The 17,385-nt window shown below is 45.6% G+C and overlaps 1 protein-coding gene across 2 annotated transcripts in view; it reads right to left on the bottom strand.

Annotated features, from left to right (window-relative positions):
- Nucleotides 1-1,036: 1,036 nt before the first annotated feature.
- Nucleotides 1,037-17,385, bottom strand: part of ANAPC4 (anaphase promoting complex subunit 4) — a 34,134-nt gene continuing 17,785 nt past the window's right edge. For both annotated transcript variants that reach the window (XM_045834585.1, XM_045834586.1), the window contains 13 exons: nucleotides 15,868-15,923; nucleotides 13,035-13,081; nucleotides 11,874-11,930; nucleotides 11,490-11,546; nucleotides 9,495-9,588; nucleotides 5,734-5,831; nucleotides 4,862-4,923; nucleotides 4,744-4,782; nucleotides 4,550-4,651; nucleotides 3,677-3,751; nucleotides 2,581-2,754; nucleotides 1,782-1,905; nucleotides 1,037-1,387 (listed from right to left, as the gene is read on the bottom strand). In XM_045834585.1, the coding sequence (XP_045690541.1) occupies nucleotides 1,160-1,387; nucleotides 1,782-1,905; nucleotides 2,581-2,754; nucleotides 3,677-3,751; nucleotides 4,550-4,651; nucleotides 4,744-4,782; nucleotides 4,862-4,923; nucleotides 5,734-5,831; nucleotides 9,495-9,588; nucleotides 11,490-11,546; nucleotides 11,874-11,930; nucleotides 13,035-13,081; nucleotides 15,868-15,923 (1,213 nt within the window). In that variant the 3' untranslated portion in view covers nucleotides 1,037-1,159. The remainder of the gene's footprint in view (nucleotides 1,388-1,781; nucleotides 1,906-2,580; nucleotides 2,755-3,676; nucleotides 3,752-4,549; nucleotides 4,652-4,743; nucleotides 4,783-4,861; nucleotides 4,924-5,733; nucleotides 5,832-9,494; nucleotides 9,589-11,489; nucleotides 11,547-11,873; nucleotides 11,931-13,034; nucleotides 13,082-15,867; nucleotides 15,924-17,385) is intronic.

Genomic DNA, 17,385 nt, shown 5'->3' with positions numbered 1-17,385 from the left:
GCCGAGGTGCCTGGAGCGCATGCAGGGGCATGCCTCCAGTCCCGGTGCAACACTGCCTGTGGAGGGACAGACAGACAGAGGACACGGCAGCCCTGCAGCCACCCGCGGGCCTGGGCGCAGCAGGCCTTCCTGCCCAGAGACACTCGAGCTTTCAAAGGCAGCCCCTCGTGCACCAGTGAGCTGGTGCTGGGATGCACATGGAAAACGGAAACTCTTAGGAAGTCGCACGAGACCACCCCTCCGCCTCTGGAACGAGCACTGGGAAACCAAGAGCAGCTCCTCCGCACGGAATGCTAAACTGCGTTTCCATGACCCACGTTGCTCACCTTCCGGAGCGCCCTTGACCGATGCTGAACGGAGGAAAGCCACACACAGGCGCCTGCTGACGCCAGGAGTTCAGAACTCCGACACAGCACAAGGCGGCCCTCCTGCAGTGGCCAAGCAGTGCTGCTGCTGCTCAGGTCAGAGGGGCAGTGCCCATCTTTGGTTTACCTGGCATCACGGTGAACTGGTGTATTTTGAAAACAAAATCTCGCCCTGGCTGGCGTAGTTCAGTGGATTGAGCGCAGGCTGCGAAGCAAAGCATCGCAGGTTTAATTCTCAGTCAGGGTACATGCCTGGGTTGCAGGCCATGACCCCCAGCAACCGCACATTGATGTTTCTCTCTCTCTCTTTCTCCCTCCCTTCCCTCTCTAAAAATAAATAAAATCTAAAAAAAGTTGTTTAACAAAAAAAAAAAAGAAAACAAAATCTCAAAAGTGTTCTGGAGACCTGAAATAAACTAAAAGAGGAAGGTGGAAGACAGGAACAAATGCTGTCTGTTTTAAAAACATCAGGTTCATTAAAATGTCCAGTGAAGGACTACTGAAACGTACTTTCTGCCTGACATAGAAATGATTCCTGATACCTATGTTTTTCTTCACAATTTATGCTTTCTTTAAACACGAGTGCTGCACACAGTAATATGTACAAAGGAATTTCAGCAAAAAGAAAGTCTATCACGGTGACTATTTCAGCAAGAGAAGATGAAGCAGAGTGAGAACAAAATTTACTCTTTATTTCTTTGTTATATAAAGGGAATTAAAAATGGTTCGGGGCATTTCTACCATTGCCTGTGTCCTCTGACATAAGGAGGACACCCAACACAGTGACACCCAGACTAGGGGTCCAGCTCAGGGTCCAGCTTCTCCACTTTGACGACCGTCTCCGGGGCCAGGTCGGCGGTGTCGGCGTGCGGGTTCTCGGCCTCCAACTCGGACAGCACTTCCTCCTTGATCTTCACGGGCTTGGTGGCGGCCTCCTCGTCCTCGTCGGAGGACTCGTCCAGCTCCCACTCGTCATCTATGTCCATTTCGAACACTCTCACGTGACGGAGGTTTGAGCTTAACTGGAGGAAAACAGGGCAAATACAGAATGTTTAAATTTAGTGGTTTACCTAATAACATTACATATAAGGAATTAGATTTCAGAAGTTCAAACAAAGAATGGTTTTATAGGAAAATTATTTTCCCATGAATTTACAACAAAATCACTAAATGGAAGCCTTCACTTTGCATAAAGGATCTCCGCACACAACAGTAACAATTTCATAATCAAAATCTGAAACTGTTATTAACTACTTAGTAAGCTTTCTCAGAACAAGAGAACTAAACAGCTAAGGTGACGAACAAGCTCATAATCAATAAAAGCAATTCATCACACAATGCGCGCACTGCAAGGACCTCACAGACCCGGAGTCACGTCCACCTGCAAGTCTCAGCAAACAGTGTGCAGATGCTTACCACACAGGACACTTTGCGAAAGCCATTCCCAGCAACATACTGGGCTTTCATACTTTCCAGTAATCTCCAGTGCTTCTCGAAATGCATGGTCCGTGTAGGGATGGCAGTGCGCTGCTCATCTAGCCTGGAGAGGAGGAAAAGCCAGTCCGGGAATGAAAAGGGGACTTTCTGCCTGGTTCACTACGGGTGGTGTCAGTCAACCATGGGTTCGATTTCTAGCAATATTCCCACTTCCGCTATAATTCTACCAGCCACTATATAAAAAAGCTGCTGTACTATGTTCTGTGAAAATACTACAATTACAAATAGGCAGATTATCATGTTAGTGAGGTTTTTAAATTCCCTTTCAGAGAAAGCAGACCCATCTTTAAACCAGAGAAGGGACCTGCTCAGTGGGTCTCAGTCAGCGGAAGCCCTCCCTTGGAGACGGCCGCGTGCCCTCTGTTTGGCTACTGCGGCCCTAATTATGGGAGGGGACACTAACGGCGACCTGAAACAATTAACTCTGCTACAAACTGGGCTTAACTCTACTCTTGAAACAAGAACTAACGAAGCCCCATTCTCCACTCCAAATAATTCCCAACCTTGTTCTGGCAAATACCAATTTACTTGTAAAGCAAAGGACCAGGAGAGCTGTCGAAGCCAGTAACTTTTTAAACAAAAGATAGTGTTTCTGGTCAAATGACTTTACAGTTATCCCTGACTATTAGCTAGCATACCTGAAGAACTAGAATGCGTAGCGTACGTTAGAAAACATCTTAGCTAATACATCAGAAACCTGAACTAAGGAGCGGGTTACCTCATGGAGTACGTCCCAGTGAACTGGTACTCGGCACAGTCCTCGCGGCTGTACACTGAAGACAGCGGCAACTGGACCAGGAGCCGGTCCCTCCCTTCACGCCCCACAGCGTCCCGAAGGACCACCGTCACGGTCTCGTCGTCGTAGAACTGTGCATCCAGGCAGCTGTAGGTGCTGCAATCGGAACAGGCTTTGTTACGTGAAGGATGGGCGTAACTATGGAGATGAGACTGTACGCATAACATACTTGTACCAAGTGGAAAAAAAAACTGGTAACAAAAAAAAATCAAGTGACATTCTATGCAGTAACATTTAAAAAATATCATTAATCTGCACTAAAATCAGGTACCTGAAAAACTGTGTTTTCAGGGATCAGTTCCATAGTTACTAAAATCAGTGACCTGATGTACTGATTATTCCCAAAGATAACCAGGCCCTAAAAACAGGCAAACATGAAAACAGAAAACCTCCGTAAGGCTGGCTCACAGTGTCAATGGTCAGGCCTTAAGCCCGTGGAAGTTCCATGAATTACACCTTACGTGTATTTTGAGTTAACAAGACTGAAAGTAACAGTAAGATTTACTATGAAGACACAACAACTTCAAAGACGTTGCCACAACATACTCTCACGTAAAGGAGGAAAGAGCAGCCCACGGGAGTGTCACTTCCGTCCTCTCAAAGGCTCAGGGACGATGCAGGTACCGCTGCGCTTTCTGCCCCACAAAAACCCTACTGCACCAGGAGCACCGCCGCCTCCAGTGCTGCGGCTCACCACCAGAACCGCAGCCCTCCGCCCCGGGACCGCGCCCCTTTCTTATTAACAAACAGGGGGCGCAGAGGAGAATCCCGGGAACCTCGCTGCATCAACTCCTGCTGCTGGGCGGTGAGGTTCTGTTCGACTCATTCTGTGAGTGCGCGGTATGTGACCACTCCTGCCCCCCATGTTGCAAGAGAGGAAGGCCTGTCGCTTAACTGAGTCCAGCCATGTTCCCAAAATTTGTATTGTCATGCACACACATATATGTACACATGTGTATACACACATATACACATGCATATGCATATACATACACTTCCAACAAAATTCAAGGATTACCTTCTTCTCACTTTCTCAGTTGTGGCATATGTGAAGCTCCCAAATTTAACGGCAATTAGTCCGTTACTTACAGATCTTGAAGAAAGAGAAAAAAGAGACTGTGGAACAAGCTGGATAGCCAACAACCGAAATGCCTGAAAACAGGACCGCCAGTGTTAGGACATTCGCCGCAACCCCAAATCCCAGACCAAAACACCATCATGCTCACCCTGGGATACTGGTAACTAATTTAAACACCTAGACAGATAAACCTAACACCAAAATTTCAACTTGGTTTAAATTCTTAGTCACTGAAGTAACCAGACAGCTTATAAATTAAGGACATCTGGAACAATCAAATTATTTTGCTTCAGCAGTATCTTGGCCTCAGAAAATGTCTTTGAAATTCAGATTTAAAACCATTTAAGATACTGATGGCATTCTGAGTATGAATTTTTCTTTCAGAACTTTTACTCTGGACTCTCAAAAAGTTTACATAGGTGAGGCCCCTTGTTAATGAAAGACATACTTAACCGGGGGTAAAAGTTTTTTCTATAAGGAACCCAAAATGCACTTTTGAACTTCTCCAAATTCATGAGACAATCCTGGGTTCCCGCTCTTGACTTTTCCTAAGCCTAAAAAAACTCCTACATGTAACTGCAACATACCAGTACAACATTAGATAGTCTAGAATCAGAAGATATCACACAGCTTCCTGATTTGGCACCATCCTCGTAATGACACGAGAACTAAGACTAAGGACCGCTCAGTGACAAGCGTGAAATGGTAAGGTAGTTGAACCCAAACCGGAAAAGCAGGGAAGGGCAGCTGTAGGTTGTGTCACTGAGAGTAAAGTCTTATCCCTTCTGATTCACACTTCAGACTAACACTTACTGGGAAATGTCAGTAGGTCTCCTTAGGATGCACATTTTATAAAGTGAATCTTCTAAAATAGTAAAAAGAAGATAATGTAGATTTGAAGTCTTATTATTCCACCTAAGGAAAAGAAAACAAAGTCAAAGGCGGCCCGTAGTGGCCGACGCACAGAACAGAGCCACGCTGCCGCACGACGGGGGAGACGCACTTACAGGAAGGGGAATTTATACAGCCTACGCGCGGAGTCCTCACTGAAACAAAAGAAAAAAAGTTTAAGGAAACTTCAAATTGGCTGCTGAATTATACCACCCAAAAGGCAAACAGAATTACCTTCTCGTATCTTTATATAATGGAATACAGATTGCTTGATTCATTGATTTTCCAATTACATCCTAAATAAAATAAGATTAAAAATATTATGAGAGCGTTTACGTATATACAGACGAATACTCTACAGAAAGTAAATCACCATTCCTGGTTAAGTCTAGTAAACAATCTAGATCATCAAACCTTTCGCACAAGAAACTTGTTTTTTGTTTTTAACCCTCCCCTGAGGACATTTTTATTGCTCTTAGAGAGAAAGGGAGAAAGAGAAACCCTGATGCAAGAGAGACGCATCAACTGGCTGCCTCCCATATGCGCTCATACTGGGGATTACGTGCACCCAGGCCGGGGACGGAACCTGCAACCTCGATACGTGCCTGGCCAGGAATCGAACCCATAACCTTTCAGTTACAGCACAATGCTCCAACCAAATGAGCCACACCGGCCAGGGCTCACACAAGACTCTTGAATGACAGTTGGAACAGTAAGGAGAAGAGACAGTTCTAAGCTGAGAAGGACCTTGGAGATAAGCACACAGCATGGTAGAACCACCTCTTCGGGTCCCAGAGCACCTGCCATCCCTCCTTAGTAGCAAACAAGAGATACATCAGCTCTGTGACCAAGAACATTTACAGTAAGTTTGTTCTTAGAACAAATACTAACGATGCCAGCACTTTCAATCATCTTTTTATTTTTTAATTCATGTAGTAAGAGGAAATATTAGGGTGAACCGTATAAAGCAGCCAGCTGTGTTAGCGGAAAATGGTTGGATGTCAGCATGTTCACACGGTTCATCTAAACGGCTGGGGCCGTGCACACGCGTGAGCCACACACTGCCGACGCCCTGCGCCGGCACAGAGGCAGGCACTCCAACTTACTGCGGGCTTCTGTAAGCACTGGTCAATGATGGTCTCCATCCGCCTTTTCACAAAGTGCAGCGATTTTCGGGGGTAATAAGGAAACAGCAAAGGACTTTCTGGTTCAAACAAGAACAGAAACAAACAAGCTACAGTCAACCAGATGATTAGAAGAAAACATTCTCCTATGAGAGGCCTCCCGCCCAGCCAGCTTATCTGACTGGCGGTGGAACTCTCCCTGGCCACTCCACGGTCCCCTCACACCGTCTCACCACCCACATCTCACCACCACCAATGACAGCTGTGGCCTCTGCCTTTCTTCACTGGCTGCTGGCAGCCCGCCAAAAACACCCCCTCCCAACCACAAGCTGAGTCCTAGCAGCTTATCGCCCTCTATGCTGTTTCCCACCAAAACCCAACAGCGTGCTTCTGCTGGCTGTAAGAAGGAGAGAAGGTCTGGGAACCCTGTGGCATGTACAGAACAGAGTTCGGGCTGCGCTGCTCCTAGCCACGGCGGCGTGGCGGCGCATTCCAGGGCCACTGTGGACAAGTGGGGGACTGAAGACACACGCGGGGGACAGGAACTAGGGCTGTGCGAGTGAGCTCTTTACTTGCAAAAAGGCTCCTTTTCAGTAGAAAGTAATATACACTTCTGCCTTTACTGACACCAACTATGCTAGGTTCTTTTTATATCTGTTATTTCTTTTGCTTATAACACTTGTACAAAGCAAGCATCATATTCTACATTTTACAAGTTCAAAAAAAAAGGCAACCTGGGGGGCTTAGGTAATTGCCCACTATGACAATGACTAAGTACCTACGAATCGAGCCCCCGTCCACCGCCCGAGCACGCCCTCTTCCATTGCGGCCTGTGGGCTCCCCACCCCACAGCAGCTCACGTGCCCGCTGAGCGGGACAAAATGAACGTTAATCATGGTGACAGTGTAAGCTCCCCACATTGGAAGGGGACAGAGGCTGTGCTACTGCAGAAAGACACGTGGTCTCTGCCTGGTCCCTGGCACAGACCTCCCAAAACCCGGGATTTCCTGAACAGCAAGGATGATGGAGCACCTGTTGTTCCGAGGGGCCCGCTTGCCAGCCCCCAGCTGGCGCCAGTTTGGGGCTGGGTGGCACAGCGACCAAGTCCGGATGAGAAGCTTGGAACTTTCAGCCCCACCCCTCAGCATCGGGGAAGGGGAGGAGCTGGAGTTAAGTTCAGTCACCAATGGTCAATGGCTTACTCAGTCCCGCCACATAATGAAAACCCCACAGAATCTCCTAAACAGCGGGGCGCAGAGGGCCTGGGCCAGGCAAGGACTCCGAGGCTCTGGGAAGGGGTGCAGCGGGGAGGGCTCCACGCCCCTCCCCCACACTGGGCCCTGTGCATCATTGCCACTGGGCTGTTCCTCAGTGGTATCCTATATAATACGCCAGTAAACCTAAGTGTATGTTTGAATTCCGTGAGCCATTTGAGAAAGTCATGAAAGCTGAAGACGGGGAGTTGTGGGGCAGAAATGGGGGTAACCTGGGCATGTGCACGCACAGTCTGAAGAGGGGGCGGTCTTGTGGGACTGAGTCTTTAGGCCCGTGGAGTTGGTGCTAACCCAGGTGGTCAGTGTGAGAATTAAACTGTACGACACCCACTTGGTGTGAGAACTGGCATCGTTAGAGGGACAACACCCTCTAATTTTGGTGTCAGATGTGTCCTGAGTAAAAACAGCTCAGCTAGCAGTATAATGACAGCTTATGTGCCATGTGCCAGGCACTATTCTGAGTACTTTATCCAGATTACTCAGTCTTCACAACAGCTTTTCGAGGGGGGCGCTACCACCATCCTCATCTTCAGATGAGAAAACTGGGGCACGGAGGGGTGAGGCCCTCAGCCACATGCCTACGAAGTCGCAGAGTGAGCTCAGGCAGCTCAGCTTCCAGAGCGCCGCCTTGGACCCATTACACAACGCTGACTCTCCTATGTGCCCTAACAAAGTACACGCATGCAGTATTTAGCCCTTGATTTTTATAAAGTGTGAGAAGTTTAAAGTCCTTTTTTAAAACACTTTATTATTTATTTATTTATTTATTTATTTTTAGAGAGAGGGGAAAGGAGGGAGAAAGAAAGGGAGAGAAACATCAATGTGTGGTTGCCTCTCACCCCCCCTGCCCCCCCCCACTGGGGACCTGGCCCGCAACCCAGGCATGTGCCCTGACTGGGAATAGAACCAGCGACCTTTTGGGTTGCAGGATGGCGCTCAATCCACTGAGCCACACTAGCCAGGGCTAAAGTTTTCTTACTAGTTCCATTATGAGAGTTGGTATTACTTCATCCTAGACTTAAGAAGCTGGAGATTAGTGAGCTTGTCTGAACTCACACACTAGCAAAACCTTAAGCATTTAAGAGATCTGAAGTGCATCTTTTTTTTTAATTTGAGGCCTGTGGCTAAGATTAGGCCTTCCCATTCAGCCACAGAAGATGTGGGGGAACAAGGGTACAGGACCTCTTTTTAGACCAAAAAGTTCCCAGGATCGCGATTAGCCCACCATAGTGACATGGTCCTGTGCCACCACTCCTGGCAGACTGCCATCGGCCCTCCTCAGGCACCTTCCTTACTCCTTGAGCATCCTGATTAAGTACAGTACATGAGTTGAGTCAGCTGTACTTTTAGTCTCCCTCCATTCAATAGCTAACTCACACTAACACACCTCTCTGCTGATCTTCAGACTCTCAAGCAATACAAAATGCAGAGTGGGGCAAAAGTAGGTTGACGGTTGTGAGCATGCAAAACAGGCTTTATTCTTGTATGTTAGTGCATTATTTTCCCTGTGAACAGCTGTGAACTACTTTTGTCTCACCCTGCATGTGCTGCCCTAAACAACAACTTGGACTTCTAGGGTTAAAATGAAAGAGCAATCAGCAAAGTTCTGGGCCTCAGAGAAGTCCTTCCCTTCCCTCCCACCCTCAGGCGTTTGGATAACCACCACCGGATCACGGTGGCAGACGCTACTGCAGAGTCCAGCTGAAGCCCAGGCTCCGAGGTCAGCAGAATCCTAGCTGCATCTCTCGCTGTGAGCTGTGCGAGCCTGGTCTTCTCTACCCTTCAGCTTCCTCACTACTAAAACGAGGGTGGGAAGTACCTCCCACAGCTTCTTGCGAGGACTGAAGGAGATGAAACGCATGCGTGGCTCTTACCCTAAGGATCCTAAGAAACAGCTAAACTGTGGTCAGATTACTCTTGAAGAAAGCAAACAAATACTTTGACAATACTGTCATCCAAAGTGGTGAAGTTCTGACCTACACAATGGTTGCTATTTTGTGTTGCATCTCTAATAATGCTGGATAGGTAAAGTTTCACCACTTCAACATTTTACGATCCTAGGAAATGAAAGGCATAACGAGTGACCAAAAAAGCCAGCACCTCAGGAGAACACACCAGTGCATCACCACGCTCTCAGGAGTTAACAAATTGGAACTGGCAAACAGGCTTATCTGAATGCTAGGCTCTCAGTTTTCTTTGCAATATCCTATTTTTTTAATACAGTGCAAAGCAATCAATGTAATACTTAAGAGTAAGCAATCTTACCACGCTGCAGTTAATATCAGAGTGTTTTCTGATCACGGTCATGTTGTATACTACTTGTTATTTTGCTGTTTCTTTACTCCAATGAAATGCACACAGAAGATAAATCTAAAGCACCTGGATAAGTGTTCAGCAAAACTGTTAGATGCTGTACGGGTCTCAGACAGATAAACGTACTGGCCAAAATCTACTTGGCCTGGGAAATACCTTTCAAGTGGCTGCTGTTCTGAAGGAAGTCATACCACTGGTTTCCCTCTGTGTTAGGGGGCGACACAAGATCGTCATCTTCGTCTTTCAAGTACTAGAAATGCAGGATTGAAAATGTAAATGCAGGAAACAAAAGATGTCAGGCTTCAAAAACTGTTTATATTTATCATTATTCTATTTAATAAGTTAGTTTTACTGTCAATCCCTCTTGGAAAGGGCACTGCTGTTATTCTAAGTGAGGTGACCAAAATTTGTAAGTGCCAAGCAGCTAAAGAAACTGCTAACCACTGAAAGATCAGAAGGCTGTACATACAGAGACCATAAGCTGAATTTTGAGTCCCATTCTCAGGAAGCGTGTTCTAAGCCTGTGCACGTTCGTCTGTAAGTTGATCTGAACAGAATCAACTGTCTGCCTCCTCTACAACAGTGGTTCTCGACATGTAGTCCACGGGCCCTGGGGAGTCCCCAGACAGTTTCAGGGCTCCTGAGGCCAATGCTACTTTCACAGTAATACCAGTCTTGGGCAAGACGTCACTTGCCCTGTGCATCGTGATGACATCTGCACTGACAGTCATAGGCACAGGTGGGGAAATCTCTGGCACCATCACAAGGGTCACAGCAGTGGCACCAAAACATACCAGCAGCCACTGTCCTCCTTTCGCCACACACTCCCAGTTTCACTGATCTGTGGTGGCGCTACTGAAATCACCCATTTTACTAGAGCTTAACCATAGAGTGCAAGTATTCTCAACACTCTTTGCAGCACACATAAAGCACTCACTGCACACCAAAGCATACGGATGTCATGAGGGGAAGCATCTATGAAAATGCAGTTGTGACTCAAGCCAGGCAGTTCTGTGGTTCATGGAATCCCATTTTCACATGAAAGAATGATTGGCAGAAAAACTGTGATTATTCACTCTTGGGTATTCATTTGGCAGATATTTTCTTGAAAACAAGTAAGGTAAGTCTGTCACTTTAAGCAAAACCACCACCAGCATTGGTTGCCAATGATAAAATGTAAACATGTACACAAAAATTACAATTCTGAAAAACCTGTATCTGCCACAGGTGCTTGACAGCTTCTCAGTACCTAAGGGCCGTCAGCACTGGCGATGGCAGGGGCAGACCCTGACCTTCAGACCCTTCTCGGAGGAAGGCATCGGCAGCACACTGGAGGTCTGCAGCACTCAGTGAGCCTGCGTTTCCCAGTGGCCAGTCCGTGGCATTACAACCCCAGGCCTGGGTCACCGGCCCATCCAGGTGCAACGAGGTCAGTGAGTGGGTTCCAACAGGCCAGAGCATGAAAAGGCCACTGATGCCATTTCGAGTCCATACTGAAACTAGCCTTCAGGATGCTATCACTTGTCAGGATTGGTGCGGCGTCAAAGATGCCCACGATTATCTACGCTATTAAAACACTTCTCCCCTGCCAACCACACACCTGTACGAGGCCAGACTTTCTTTATACACCTTAACCAAAACAACACATCGTGACAGATTAAGTGCAGAAGATATGAGAATCTAGCTGTCTTCTGTTAGGGCAGATATAAGAGACTCTCAAAATTATAAAACAAGACCACTCTCCACTAAGTTTTATTTTCTGAAATATAATTATTTTTCATTGAAATTACTCATATTAACATGTCATAGAACTGTTATTTTTTTAAAACAATAGCTACTGTTATTTTGTGACTTAAGAAATATTTTAATCTGTTTAATTTCTAATATATAATACTACCATTGTAGATATAACCCACATTAGAGCTCTTTAATATCTTCAATAATTTTAAGAATGTAAAAGCATTCTGAGACCGAAAAGTTTAAAAATTGCTACATGTAGCTAACTCACTAAAAGGGCGGGGCTACTGGACAAGTATAACTGGCCTTATATTACTTTCCATGAACTCTGGGTAATAAACACTAACACTGCTAGTGCTTTAAAATTATTATTTTTTAATTAAAAAAAATAACTGTTGAATCCAAAGCCCATACCTGGCCGACTCTTTCAACATTGAAGTATTTTCCTTTCCGATTATACAGGTCTGGAGCCTGCAAAGGATAAATACAGTCCGATTCATAAGTCAGCTCACACACACACACACAAATCTCATACTTAAACCACAAATTTATATTTTAAGAGAGCCATTGGTGATAGTTACTCTTTTCTGTTATGGACTGGAAGATACACAAACAGAAGTTCAACTCACAGGCTTTGCTTCATAAATAAGCACTGCCATTAGTTAGTTCAACGGTTTAAAAAGCGTAACTGCTAAGGACTTCAATTCAATAGGATTAAATCTGACTACTTCGTACCACTACTCAGGTTAACTGCAATTATTAAGAAAAAACAGCATTACAGAAATGCCAATCTCCTACCTCATTGAAATGTTCAGTAAGAAATTCAGCAACAAATGTGATATCTTTTTGAGTCATCTATTAAAACAAAAAGGAACAATAAGAAAACAAATTAAGGTGAAAGAAAGCTTTCCAATAATAGAAATACCATGTAATAATAAATGTGACTTTTATACTTCCTGCCAAAGGCCACAGGCCAATTAAGCAAAGCTCCTTCAAAGACACATCAACAGAAATCCAGATGATGAGGCTCTGAACACATGAAATCCTGGGGTTCTGAGAAGCATGTGACCCAACATCCGAACCCACTTCCCACTCCGAGAGGCCAACGGCCGCTGCTCTCCGCTCTCCTCCCGGCACAGGCTGCTCGTTGTGTCACGCCTGTGCTGAGACACGTGCCGAGTCCCTCCTTTGCAGGGGGGGGGGCCGTCAGCCCCGAGACGCACCCTCAACCTGAGTGAAGGCTGTTCCCTACAGCTTTGCTCGCTCAGCACTGGCCCCTGCTTCTGGCAACGACCCTCCCTGCACCATACCTTAGTTCTTCAGCCCTTACGAAAGTACACATTTAGGTCCCTCCCAACAATTAACATATTTTATCGCCCCAAATAACGGTAAGAGTGATGTCATAGACCCGCTAAGGTGGCCTTGCCTGCTTTCCGAGTCCAGTCGCCCACAGCACACAGGACCTATTTTGTGCTGAGGTGCAGACCCTCACTCACTCACTCACTCCACCGAGGCTACTTTTACTGCTCTCCGTTTTCCCAGGCTCCCGACGACCTACACCGCCTGAATCAGTGTGGGCAGGGGTGGACGCGTGAGCCGCAGGAACCAAGGGGTGGGGGAAAGGAACCCTGTCTGTAAGCTCTGCTGGAAAGACACTGCGTGGCTACTCGCCACGATCCTTAGAGTCAGCAAGAAACAGGGCTCACAGACATCAACACAGGCGGGAATATCCAAGGACCAGATCTCCGAGGAAAATACAAATGCACTGAAGATCTAAGAAAGTTAAATCTTACTAAATTAGGAGCCATAGTAACAGTGTTCTTGGACATAAAAAAACAGAAGGCTAACTAAGGCCTGTCTTGTGTACAGCCCGACAACCTAGTAACCAGTAACTGCATGTGTAATACGAGCACCAAGAGGCCCGGCAGAGCGAGCCCCCAGGCCGCAGGCGGCACGTACCTTGTTCAGCTCAGGGAGCACGTGGTCTTCTGTCATTCTCAACATCGCTGAAAATACAAATTTGAAAACTATTTTTAAAGGGCAACTGCAAACGTAATTTTAATTAGAGATGCTTTTCCAAGACTAAATGTGTTTCACTGGACCAAGTTTTCAATTTCAACAGCTTCTTTTCATCAAGGAAAACTTACTTTCTCCTAAAAACTAAAGGGAGGGGAAGGGGTCAGACATGGTGACGGCGGGAGACCTGGCTTTGGGTGCTAAGCGCACAATACAACACACAGACGACGTGTTACAGAACTGCACGTCTGAAACTCACATAGTCTCATCAGTCAATGTCACTGCAGGAAGTTTAATAAAAATTTTTTAAAGACCTAAAGGGCCACAAACTTAAATTATTTCTCATTTTCTCCTTCAACCCAACCCAGTGCCGCTGCAGACAAACAGATGTAACTGCTGCCTTGTGCTAAGACGACATTTGCTGGCATTCTCCTCTCCAACCCGGTGATGTTTCTTCTCTTAAAATCTGCAAGTAGTTCTTCCCTCCAAAAGCCTTAGAATGCCAAACAGCTGTGTTCCTTTCCCTTGGGCTTTTTTGCTACATAAAGATATTTAGACTAAAATTTATGTGGGTATACGTGCACTTACATACATTTATATAGTCTGTAATCTAGCAGAGTGGTCCCCAACCTTTTTGGCATCAGGGACTGGTTTCGTGGAAGACAATCTTTCCATGGGCAGAGCAGTGGGGGATGGTTTCGGGGTGACTCAAGCGCATCACGTGCAAGCTCCCCTCCGGCCGTGTGGCCCAGTCGCTATCAGGCAAGGGCCGGTAGCGGTCCGTGGCCTGTGGCCCGGGGGTTGGGGGACCCCTGATCTAGCACCTGTGGCTGACTCCTGGTCCTCCCACAGGGCTGTGCTCACCAGTACTGTGTTTCTGTGTCACATGCATGTAGGTCATGAAGGATGCTACGTGTGCCTTTGCACAGTGTTGGAATGTGCTGTGTTTGGTCAGGAAAAAGCATGTTGGACGTGCTTCTGCAAATTCAGATTATCTTTAAAACATTTTTAATTCAAACTTCTAAATAATCGGTAAAACCAGCCATAATCTATTTCCACTCATTCATTTATCCATCTAAAAATTACTGAGCGTAGCAGAGGTGCGAGGGATGCAGCAGGATAAAGGAAGTCCCTGCCTTCACCAGGACGACTCTGACAGAAGAGCGAACCGAGGGCACAGAGCTAACCAGCAGCAGAGCCAGAGTACAGCCAGGTCTCCGGTGCCCCGCCCGGCGTGCTTCCCACCGCGTCTGCACTAATGACAAGGACCCAGCGGTAATTCACTGCTCTCCTAACCCGCTTCTTAACAGTGAGGACGTGCAATAAGAATGTAAACTGCCTAAATTACCCCACTAATTACAAGTAAAACCAAACCACTACTTCTGTAAAAGAAAATTATTTCTAGCGTTTCTGTAATTCATTCTAATTAGCATCTCTGATCAATTAAACAGGCTGGCCTCAGAAACTCTCTGGCTCCCCACTCTGGCTGGTGCTGGTATGGTTTTGAGAAAAATCTAAGAATTACAAAGTTAACATCTGCAAACAGAATTCATTATTTTACCAAAAGTAATTATATTAGGCTGACAAGTATGAAGTCTGCTTTTAAAATATCAGAATAGGAAATCAGGGCATTTGTTTGAAGGATGCTAGAACATTACAGGTAATTTAGTTTCTATTTTACTCTTTAGAATTTTAACAAATATGGGATAAATCCCACTTACAACGAAATTACGCATATGTTGGAGAGAAATGTATGCTGGATTGTTTCAAAGATTTTAAGAGAGGTCACAAAAATAACAGTACAAATGGGCCTAAACATATCAAGCCCTGACTGGTGTGGCTCAGTTGGTTGGACATCATCCCGCAAAGCGAAAGGCTGTCAGTTCGACTCCTGGTCGGGGCGTGTGCCTGCATTTGCAGGTTTGGCCCCCAGTCGGGGCGTGTACAAGAGGCAACTGATCAATGTCTTTTTCACATTGATGTTTTTCTCCCTCCCTTTCCTCTCTCTAAATATAAGTAAATAGAAGTATTTTTTAAACGTTTAATATCAAATTAATAAATATCTGTTAATCACCTACACACGCAAAGATCCTGTGGTAATACGAAAAGGGCCACAAGAGGTCTGCATTCCTCTTAGCCACGGCATCACTGCCCGACAGAAGTGGTGATGATGGAAATGCTCTAGTCCTGTGCCGTCCAGGGTGGCGGCCCCTGACCACACGCGTCCGAGCACTTCAATCAGGGCCAGCGAGACTAAGGAACTAAACATCCCATTGGGTATCATTTCCACTGATTTAAGCAGCACCTGTGGGCCGTGGCTGCCACAGCAGCCTGCACAGATCTCGGGACAGAAGACTCGAGTGTAGACAAAGGAGCCCAGCCGCTCGGTGGCAGGGCTGTGTCTTGTTTTTTCCCCTCTCTCTATTAGTTCTCCATTAGTTCTAACCCTAACGATGCCTAACAGAGAGCGGGGATTCCGAGCTGTCATTCTAACCTAAGGAGACGGTACAAGGTAAGAAGGTTTATCATCGGTGAGTGACAGAGACAGCCACCGCGGCAGGTTCCATCTGCGGGGGCGAGTGTACAGGAGAAATGGGGCTGGCCATGTTCAGAGAACAGGTGACAGTGGGTGAAGGGGAGAAGGGGGTTCTTCTATACTATTCTCTCTGCTTTTAGAGTATCTGAAGTTTACTAGAGTGAGTGAAGTATTCTAAATTGATACTGCTGCAATTTTTTAAAAAGTGTTACAATAACAAGAATGCTTTAGTTAACTTACCCACGTACAGCCACCGAAAAAATGCTTTGAAGTTTTTCATACTACTGTCTATGACTCTAAAAAGATAAAAGTACAAAAAAAATGAAATTACTACAGAGGGTTCATGTAACATTTTTTAATTGTGGAATATAGTAATTTTCACTGTTCTGCTATATCCTATCTGGATGACACCAAACACACACCTAAAAATAAACTTTCAAAAGAGAAAATCCTGATTCTCTTAAAAAATAATGCAAATAACTCAAATTTTGACTGGTTATAACAGCCTTGCCACGAACTACAACAGTCTCTCCTAACATTCAGTAAAAGTATGAAATCACTTTCTAACTTTGCAAATTAAAGAAAACAGAAAAAAACAGTTTTCATAAAAAAAAATTATCACTGGTCAGTAAAAAAACCCCAACAGAAAATCGTTATTATAAATTTGTATTATGTCAATACTTTTGATATCACTTAACATTATTTTTGGAAGTTAATTTTTTGCCTTTACAATAACAGATCACAAGAATTAAATATCCTGTGCTTAACACAAATGTAGCCCCAAAATTAACTGTTAAAACTGGAAGTCTTCTTCATGTTGACGAAACTGTTTCTGAATATAGAGGTGGGTTATCATTTTTTAAAAAATCTCTTTCAGCTTAAATAACACCTGCACTTTTCATTCCTAAACCTCAAAGCCCCATCCAAACATTAAGTCTCATTTCACTACTGGAGAGGTGTGTCATTGTCATTAACCTTTCAGTCCCCAATAAAACCCTTGACTTAAGACTGTCACATCTCTTATGTCACTAAGCAATAAGATCAAAACTCTCTTGCAGCAAAAAAGAAAAAAAAGTTCCTTTGTATCTTTCCCAATCAATACTTTCACCCTAATCCTGGGTAACCTCTAGCTAACATCAAAATTCTCACTGCCTCAGTTTCTCTGTCTATCACGTAAAATAATGCTATACCTAATCATCTCAAAGAGGAGAAACATTAAACCACCTTTCATTCACACTGAAAGCTTAATCACAGAAAGCTTAATACTGTGTCGCTCTTCCTTTCATGTGTCTGAGCACTCACATCCACGACCTCTACCTTCTCAAACCCCATTCAAATGGTGGTGAGCTGGTGGGGGAAGGAATGCATGTGTTATGAACTCATGGGAAAAGAGGGCAGTAGGAAACAATCAAATTCGAGAAACGTCTCAAGCTGACGGGGGACTGGTAACAGCTGAAGCTCAGCAGAGGCAGCCACGTGCCAGACAAGGCAGAGAGGGCAGCGAGGAGCCACACGCCCTGCAGCAGCCCCCAGCCACTCGGGTCCTCAGAAACGTCAGGTCCAACGGGAGCCACCAGGATGACACGTGGGGCTGGACGTGGCAGGACAAACTAAAACAGAGCGGTCGGTATGTCCTTTCCCAAAAAGCGGAGGGGTTCGCCTTGCAGAGAGAGAACAAACACGGGGTTCCCCAAAGAAACAGAATGAACCGGGAAGAGCCGAGGCAGACCCGTGTGGGTGCTGGCTGCACTCAGCAGA

The sequence above is a fragment of the Phyllostomus hastatus genome, unplaced genomic scaffold, assembly GCF_019186645.2.
Source record: "Phyllostomus hastatus isolate PE091 unplaced genomic scaffold, TTU_PhHast_1.1 phas_contig_196, whole genome shotgun sequence".
Classification (NCBI taxonomy): Eukaryota; Metazoa; Chordata; class Mammalia; order Chiroptera; family Phyllostomidae; genus Phyllostomus; species Phyllostomus hastatus.
The sequence above is the reverse complement of the archived record's forward strand: the minus strand, read 5'-3'. Positions and strand labels throughout refer to the sequence as shown.